Genomic DNA, 8,424 nt, shown 5'->3' with positions numbered 1-8,424 from the left:
GTGGGGCGAGGCGAGGCGTGGCGGAGCGCCCACGCGGGGACAGGGGTGACGTCACCAGAGACCCCGACCTCAGCGACGGCGGCGCGTCGCGCATCCCATAGCACGGCGCGGCGGCATAGGTATAGGAACGGCGGGCAGCCCGTCCGCGACCCACGGGCGGCGCGTAAAAGTGGGGGCTAGGAGGAACAACTTCAGGTGCGACGATGGGAAACTTGGGCGCGTGCGCGTAGCGCCCCTGTTGTACAGTATAAACCGGACTTGCCTTTCCCCACAAAACCCACGATTTATGTTCGACTCTGTTTGACAAGTTTGTGTGAATTAATATATTCTGCGCATGCACGCCGACCAGTTGTTATATAATGAATTCGAGTGCAGGACGTTTTTACTTAAAAATTTCCATACTGGGCCTCGTAATATTTTTTTCGACCTATTGTCGCTCCGTGTGGCCTCAAATAATGGCCTGGAACGAGTAGGCAAGCTGCACACACGGCTGAACGTGGTCCAGTACCCAACCCTCCCTAAAGAAAATTATTGTAAAAATTATATCACGGGTCTTATGAGACACCCTGTACCGGATATGGCGCCTTACGGGCAGACCAGCTAGGCAAACCCGCCCGCACCTGTGTCTTATGAAACACTCGGTATACTATCCACCAGAAGTCAAAGGTCGGCATATTAACAGCCAAATTGCAGGCAGAGGCGATGCGTCTTGGTACGATGCACGCCTCCTACTGGCGGTCGTGGCATGTCCCGCGCCCCGCCCCGCCACGCCCCGCCACGCCCCGCCACGCCCCGCCACGCCCCATTGGGGCCCAGCCCGGGCGCGGCGGCCGGGTCCAACACACAGCTGCGCCCTGACCCTGGCGGGCCCATAGAAGGCGGGTAGGGTAGGGTCTCCCCCCCCCTCCTCCTCCTCCTCCCCGTGATCCTCCTCGCGAGCGCGCGCACGTGGAAATACGCCGGGCCGGCCGAGAGTGGGCAGAGGAGCCGCGGAGAAACATCGAGGCGCACGCGATGCTGGCCGAGATGCTGGCGATGCCACGGCGGCAGTAATGACGATCGACAAACTCTCTCGCCACACTGAATACATCAGGCGAGGAGGGATGGAGGAGGACACATCAGGTGACGTCACGCCAACAGGTATGAAGCGTCGAGCACAGGAGAGACAGACGTCCAGGTATATGACGGTCAGTCCCGCCCCGCCGCTCGACAGGGAAAAACGGCAAGTGTCATGAGCAGTGACGGAGCAAGCAAGGCGAGAACGCGAGAGAACGAGGTATTTACGCGTGGGGGGTGCGAGGAGGCCAGGTCGAGGATCTCGTCCCTCACTCAATCGATGATGTCCCTCGGGTGCTTGACCCGCGCGCGCCACCCCGGACCCGGGCCGCGGGGCGGGCGGCAGTGGGCGCGCGCCGGGGGAAATGCCCTCCGGTCCACAAGGCCCCGCCGCTGCCGCCGCCGCCGCTCCTCCCGGCAGCGCGGCGCGGCCCACGCGACGCGCGGTGGACCTGGGGAGCGCTAAAGTGACGGATTGGTACATCGTAAACATTCGGAACTTGTTGTTGGCGCTTTAGGGGCTCGACCGTTGCCCTCGGCATGACGGCTGTGTGGGCGGCGCGGAGGGTGACGCACAAGCGCGTTTACTGCTTTGTTCCATTCTGTAGAGACTCGCAAACCCTCATCCCGTTTATTTTTGAGGACCATTTTTCCTTCGTCCGTCTCCTCCATATTCTGCACCGTTTCGCCTCCGATTCCGTTATCACGTAGGGGCGTGAGCTGCAGGCGGGCGCGGCGCGGCGGGGAAGTACCACGCGCCGACCCTCGCATTTAGCCGCGGCCAAAGGCCAGGCACGCGTGTAATGATAAATTGATTGTGCGCCGCGGCAAGGCATGGCATGGGTCGGCTTACTAGAGTAGTTTAAGGAGTGAAAGTCAACAGCGAGCAAAGAATATTTCAAAATTGTGTTATTTTTAAGTCCTGCTTGCAAATGTTACAGACCCTTTTATCAAAACTTAATTTTTAAAAAAAATAAGAAAGGAAAAAAAAGGGACGTCCTCTCCCTCTCCCACATGACTCAAATCGTTTTAAAGCTCGAGGTGCACACATGACTCTGAGGGGCACAAGAGCTTGAAGATCTCAATCGGGCGCAGATAACCACCTGCGGCCTGGGAATGGGTCGTGACCGAGCGGCGCGCGGCAGATCACCAACACCTCTCCGCTTCGCTCCAGGACGCCCGTTCCAGAACGGCTCCAAGGGGACGACTTCGGGGTTTGTATCGTGGTGAGCGATAAGAATATCAAATCACTACAGCTAGCGCTAGGACGATTTGAAAAAAAATGCAGTTTTCTTTTTCCTTTCTCTTTTTTAGCACTTCCTTTGGTATGGTCGTTGAAAACTTTTTGAAACAACAAAGGTCCAAAAGGTCCAATAGATGTGGGAGGGGCATTCCATAGGAAAGGAAGTAAACTGGCACGACGGTACAAGGAGCCCCGCCCCCTCCCAGCCTCTCCCCCCTGCAGCAAATATTCGCGTGGAGGCTGGGTCGTCCAAGTATGGACTGGCCGCGCTACCCAACTCCCCCTGCCCCTCCCCTCCCCTCCCCGGCCAAGGCCCTCTCTGCCTGGGCTTCTCGGGCCCATGGGCGACATCGACCTCTTTTGTTTCATTATCCGCTGGACACAAAGCAGAGTACCCCGGCTCGCAGCCAGCAGTCGGCCGGGAAACGACCCTCGCGAGTAACAGCTGAAAGCGCCCCTCTCGAAATTTGATGAAGTAGTAATTTACGATCCGACAACAACAGCGCGTTGTGCTGCTTGCAGCGTAAAGGTTTCCCGCCCGGCGGCGAGGTCAAATGTGTGTTTTATGGAAGGGTCTTGCGTTGCCGCGATCGTAGAGTAGTTTGATTCATTGTGCCCATTGGCGGGGCGCGCGGTGGAGGTGCTGCGCGGCTGCGCGGGGGCGAGCGGCACCCCGTGAGCAGCGTCACGGTGCTTACTAATTGAAAAGCGCGGCCCGCTGCACTATTGCCGCAGAATGCCGCTGCTCCAGTGCAGAGGCCGGCCCGCCACAGCAAAGGGACTCGACTTGTTAGCCGGACCTTGGCGAGGGCCCCTCCTCCCCTCCTGCTGCTGCACCTCGCGCCCCGCAGCCCGCTCGCGGGTCATCAGGCGTCAATCGGGCCGAATCAAGCTGGGTGGTGCGGGGCGGAGCGGGCGGGGTACAGGCGCGATCAAAAGAATGGGGGCTGCAGGTCGCGCACAAAGGCGCAAGAAGGAAGCGAGCGTGTTGCAACAACGAGCCTGCCCGCCCAGCCGCAGAGCCCTGCTCTCGCACACGCGTTACAGGTTCTCGAGGAGCTTAAGGTTCTCGAGGGTCACCGCCTCGCGAGGAGGGAGGTCCGCACATAACATCTCCGTCGGGGTCGCCGGCCGGTGTGCTCTTCGCCCGGTCCTCGTCGTCGACGTCATCTCTCTCCCTCTTGGCCCGTTTCTTTTATCACCACTCTACTCTGGCGCGATAAGCGATAAGTTTACCGACCCCATATCCTTTACTTCCTGCTTTAGGCCCCGATATTGCGCTGTGTGTGTGCTTGAGTGTACGCGCGCAGTGAGGAAGCGACCGGCTCGCCGGGCGGCCGGCTCACCCCGTGACCCAGTCCAGTGGCGCGTGCAGCAGGAGGCCGCAGGAGGCACCCCTGCAACCCTTTCACTCTCCGTTGCACACTACCGTGGTGGGGCGTGTGGAGACGAGGGCCACAGACGGCTTAAGGGTGAGGCCGACACTCGCGCCCCAAATCCCACTTTTCCTCGGTTGGCAGCAAGTGTAACGAGTGCGCGCCACGCCCCGCCACGCCCCGCCACGCCCTGCCCCGCCCCGCCCGCGGGCGCGTGTGAAACATGCGCACGAACACGTCGCCCCGCCACGCCCGCGGCCGTGCCATATCGCGTACCGCGCACGCGCCGCGGAATGCCGCGGAAAATGGCGGGAAAACACCCCGTTCGGTTTGAAACACGAGCGGGGCTGCTCGGCCTTGGTGTGTAATGCAGTGTGAATCGAATGCCCGCCCGCGGCCAGACCGGCCGCAGCAGTCACGACACCCGGAGCGCCTCGCCCAGCGCCTCGGCGAGACGAGCGGACGGCCGTCCGGGACAAAAATATGCGGCTAAATTCCGAGACCATTCTGCTGCTCATAGAGCACCGCCGCCGGAGCCACCTGAGCGGGGCCGCTCAAGACCCCCGTGTCGTGGGAATGTCTGCCGGCGGCTGGCGGCCCCGGCGCAGCGCGCAATGTTTGAACAAGACGCGCCGGCGAGCCTCAACTTATGCAACATTTGTGCGGCGGGCGCGGCGGCGCGGAGAGAGTGCGGCCTTGAACCTACTGTACGACCATCACCCTGCATTCCAGGCGGCGGAGGGATGCAGCACCGGCGTGGGGGTGATGGCGTCGTCGGGATCATCACCATAGGAAGCGCCCTCCCTAACGATGATCCCTCTGACAAGGACGCGCACAGCCAGAGCAGCGCGGCCGCCGCCGGGATGCATGTGGGCCAATGCCACGCATCCTGACGTAACGACACGGAGGGATCACCTCGGGGGATCACCCAACCTGTCGGGCAGGGTCAGCGGGCCGCGGGACGGGAGGGCACCGCAGGGCGCCGCAGGGCGCCGCAGGGCGCCGCAGCAGGGCTGACGGGCCGAACCTGCAGGTGAGTGAAAGCGATGGGAGATAAAAAAAAATAAAAAAATAAAGGTGTCCGACACACGAGTACTACTTCGAACCCCATGCGGCCATGGGTGGCCTCGTGTAAACGTCCAACGTGCGTCGTTGCACGGCCTGAGTCAACACAGCCAACAGCCTCTTCTTCGTGTTGCGTATTTTGTTTTGATAGATTGAGAAGAGGAAACAGTTGACCGAGTATTTTAATTACAGCCACGATTAAATGCTACACCCGGGATGAAAAATTGCTATTCGCGCGCTTTGCCATCGCGTGAGCGACCTGAGGACGCCGGAAAGGTTTAATTGCAGTGTTTCAATAATTTGGCCGGGTAAGATGGATGGTCGGGCGAGATGGCACCCACCAGGATTACTATAGACACGTATCCTCACATTTCACGGGCAGGGTTGCGGGGAGCCCAAGGTGACCATATGGTCGGTGCCCTGAGAGCCGCAAGGTGAAGTGCGCACCACTCCGAGCCACGCCGCGCCACGCCGCCAAGGCGACCGCTCGGCCCGGGACGCTCGGGCAGCTTCCGATCTCCACGCCATCCCGCCAGCCCCTGCACCAAACGGCAAGACGGAAGGGGCGACGGCCGAGGTGCGAACCCCACCCACTCTCCAAATGCTTCAGTAGAACAGTTCCACTGTTACAAGAGTACAAGGGTAAAAAAAAAGAATCAGCTAAATTAGCTCCTGCATTCGTTTCTATGGCCTTAGATTGGAATGTTAGCTCTCCTAGCAAATTCTTAGCTAAAAGAGCTGAAAAATTAGCCATGACAGTTGTCTACAAAATAGAGCAACTAGCTGTGAAAGCTAATATGTTAGCTCTCATCGCTAAAAATTAGCTAGGAGAGCTAACATTCTATAATCTAAGGCCATATTAGCAAATGCATTAGCTAATTTGGCTTATTCTTTTTTTCGTGTAGAAAAAAAAGTGTCTTACTGATGCAAGTGAAGAAGGCGCTTGTTCCACTCTTGAACAATATGAATCGGTCGCCCTGACGAGACGTGCCCGCACGTATCCTGAGGTGTCCAGGACGCATTCGTACGAATCCTGAGGTTTCCAGGGCGTGATCAGACGTATCCAAGAATCGTCGGGATGTATCCCAACGTATCCCAGATGCGTCTGGATGTATCCTGACATATCCAAGATACAAACGGATGTTTCAAGACTTATACAGGACGCGTCCTGACGTACCCTGGATATGTCGGAATACATCTAGACGCTTCCTTGATATGTCTGGATTAGATTTAAGACGAAAGTTTTTGTGACGAAGTTACCGTGACTCACCGGAGCACCGAGTCATGCGGGATGACAATAGTCAGTCGGTGTGTCACGCAGCGGTTACTATCACTGTATTTTTAGACACCTTGTCTTATCGGCACCACACGTCACCTTCACGCTGATCGCCAGTCCACGTCACATATTGTATATAATGCACGCCAAAGATCTTATCGGTAGGACGAGTGTTATCACCAGCTGAGCGCGTCGCTTGATTTGGCCCAGTCAGCTGTAGGCTACCGAAGGCCCCAGGCGTGTGTGAGTCCGTGCAGCTACGCCCACCCAGTGTCGCCACCATGCCCACCACCATCGAGATCAGCTTCGACGAACCACTGGCCACGTACTTTCCGGGGGAGACGGTGTCTGGGCGGGTCCACGTCCACGTGGACAAACCAAAGAGGATCAGAGGTGAGTCTGGCGCCGGCACCGTGAAGTGACGTGCGAGTTGCGGCTTCGCTCAACTCAATCCTGTGCGCCCCGCAGCCGTCAGCATCAAGTTCAGCGGCGACGCCAGCGTGTGGTGGTCGGAGGATCGCACTAGCTGCCGCACCGGCGAGAACAGTCGCAGAGACGAGGACTGGATTTACAAGGCAAAGGAGAAGTACTTCAGGCACACGCTCTACTTCGTCGGGGGAGAGTCCGGCATGGTGACGCTCGACGCCGGGGATCACACGTACCCCTTCCAGTACCTCCTGCCGCAAACGCTGCCCAACTCGTTCGAGGGCAAGCACGGCTACGTCCGGTACACGGCCAAGGCTACCATCAGCCGATGGTGGTCCGTGAAGACCCGAGTCGCCTTCACGGTGAAGTCGGTCGTGGACCTCAGCATGATTCCCCAGGCCGAGGTTAGTCGCTTATACCACGCACAGCCAGTGTCTCTGATACTCTATAAAGGACATGAATATATGATGCGCTTCTTCTATAGGAGCCAGTGGAACGTGTCCAGAGCAAAGACTTTACGCGTCATTGGGGCGAATCACCAGGAGGCCCTCTAACTATGGGCGTCAGAATTCCGAGAGGAGGCTACTTCCCCGGGCAGACCATCCCGTTGCTGATCAAGGTCGACAACGCGAGCAGCATTGACGTGCTCAACGTACGCGGTGCTCTGATCCAGGTGAAACTCGCCTATGAAACTAACGAAAAGTGCCCAAATTCAAATCGAAGGCGAGACACTTATCGCTGTGGTCCGAAAGCAGGTTGTCACGTGGCACGCCGACGAGGACAACAATACGCTGGAGTCAGTAGAGAGGGTGGTGGACCTGGTGTTCGACTGCCCGGTTCCAGCCAACAAGTGCAAGGCCTTCTGCCAGGAAATCACCGTGCCACCCGTACTCCCGTCTCACCTGGACAATTGCAGTATCATAGACTTGGAGTACTTCTTGGCGGTAAGGCTCTATGTTTCAATGCCACTAACCGAATACGGATGAATCGTGGTTAAGGCTGACGAGTGCGATGACGCGATCGGATGATCAAATGAACAAATGAGCACCCGCTAATTTTTTGCATGACTATGAAGACAGCAAATATGAAAATATAAAACCCGTCGTCCACCTAACCAACTCTTTCTCTTAATTAACCACTCTCTAGGTTACGGCTCGGGTCAGTGGTGCCCACTTCAATCTAGAAATCAAGGCCCCCATCCTGATCGGCACTGCTCCAGAGGCGGAGAAGAGCTTGGAAGAGAAGACCTTTGCAGAGAAGAGCCTGTCAGAAAAGAGCTTGCCAGATAAGAGCTTGCGGAGCTTGCCAGACAAGAGCTTGCCAGACAAGAGCTTGCCCGGGCCGGGTGACGTAGCGCACCCGAGAGGATCACTGGGCCTGCCCTCGCCTGATCTCCGTGAGTATCTAAGCAGTACTTCATCCCGTGCCTGCTTCAATTTAAAATTAGCGGAGGTCAGAAATGGCAGCCACCTCGTCCAGCTGAGCAATTGCTCTCTACCACTCACTTATACGACCCCCTACTATGGTGCAAAAATTTAAAGCGCCATGGCAATTTCTTACCCTTTCCATTCTTATTGTTCACTTGCTGTTCTTCTCCCTACTTTTGCAAGTGGCACTCTTTAATCAACCCAGAGAGGAGCTAGCAAGAAAATATTTTCAGAAAAAAAGAAATGTCTAAATTGTTTAAATTGCAGTGCCCCCGAGTTACGAAGAGAGCGTCTTGGGCCAGCACCAACGGTGACAACTAGTACACCAGTACACCATGGGGATCGAGAGTTTTACCCCACGTTACCCGGTATGGGACCTGCCTCTCAAGCCATAGACATGAGAAGAACTCGATAACAAGTTGAGTTGTTAGCGATGATGATCTCAATGAAGATTTTGTGATAAGTACCTGCACTTGTTCACACTGTTTTATTTTAATTTGTAAAAGTGTAAAATATAGTTTTTAATATAAAACCACTAGATCAGTCTTTCTAGCC

At 56.8% G+C, this 8,424-nt stretch overlaps 1 protein-coding gene across 2 annotated transcripts; it reads left to right on the top strand.

The window, feature by feature from the left end:
* The first annotated feature begins 3,641 nt into the window (after nt 1-3,641).
* LOC113212958 (arrestin domain-containing protein 17-like) lies at nt 3,642-8,415 on the top strand. Of its 2 annotated transcripts, XM_052276527.1 has the most exons (9): nt 3,642-3,771; nt 4,408-4,708; nt 4,933-5,317; nt 6,227-6,409; nt 6,485-6,846; nt 6,927-7,115; nt 7,198-7,386; nt 7,589-7,838; nt 8,137-8,415. In XM_052276527.1, the coding sequence occupies exons 4-9, from the start codon at nt 6,298-6,300 to the stop codon at nt 8,181-8,183; spliced, it is 1,149 nt and encodes a 382-aa protein (XP_052132487.1). In that variant the 5' UTR covers nt 3,642-3,771; nt 4,408-4,708; nt 4,933-5,317; nt 6,227-6,297; the 3' UTR covers nt 8,184-8,415. The 2 variants fall into 2 exon arrangements, with proteins under 2 accessions (XP_052132487.1, XP_026287625.2); XM_026431840.2 differs by lacking the exons at nt 3,642-3,771; nt 4,408-4,708; nt 4,933-5,317 and having other exon boundaries at nt 6,158-6,409.
* The last annotated feature ends 9 nt before the right edge of the window (nt 8,416-8,424 follow it).

Source organism: Frankliniella occidentalis, unplaced genomic scaffold (assembly GCF_000697945.3).
Source record: "Frankliniella occidentalis isolate FOCC.00 unplaced genomic scaffold, Focc_3.1 Scaffold3315, whole genome shotgun sequence".
Taxonomy (NCBI): domain Eukaryota; kingdom Metazoa; phylum Arthropoda; class Insecta; order Thysanoptera; family Thripidae; genus Frankliniella; species Frankliniella occidentalis.
Note: the sequence above shows the minus strand (reverse complement) of the source record. Positions and strands in the feature narration are given on the sequence as shown.

Bases quoted from the DNA above. Each gene is read 5' to 3' on its own strand.
- LOC113212958 (XM_052276527.1), top strand. From the start codon at position 6,298: ATGCCCACCACCATCGAGATCAGCTTCGACGAACCACTGGCCACGTAC. The intron at 6,410-6,484 runs GTGAGTCTGGCG...TGCGCCCCGCAG, and splicing joins CAAACCAAAGAGGATCAGAG to CCGTCAGCATCAAGTTCAGC. The intron at 7,839-8,136 runs GTGAGTATCTAA...TTTAAATTGCAG, and splicing joins CCTGCCCTCGCCTGATCTCC to TGCCCCCGAGTTACGAAGAG.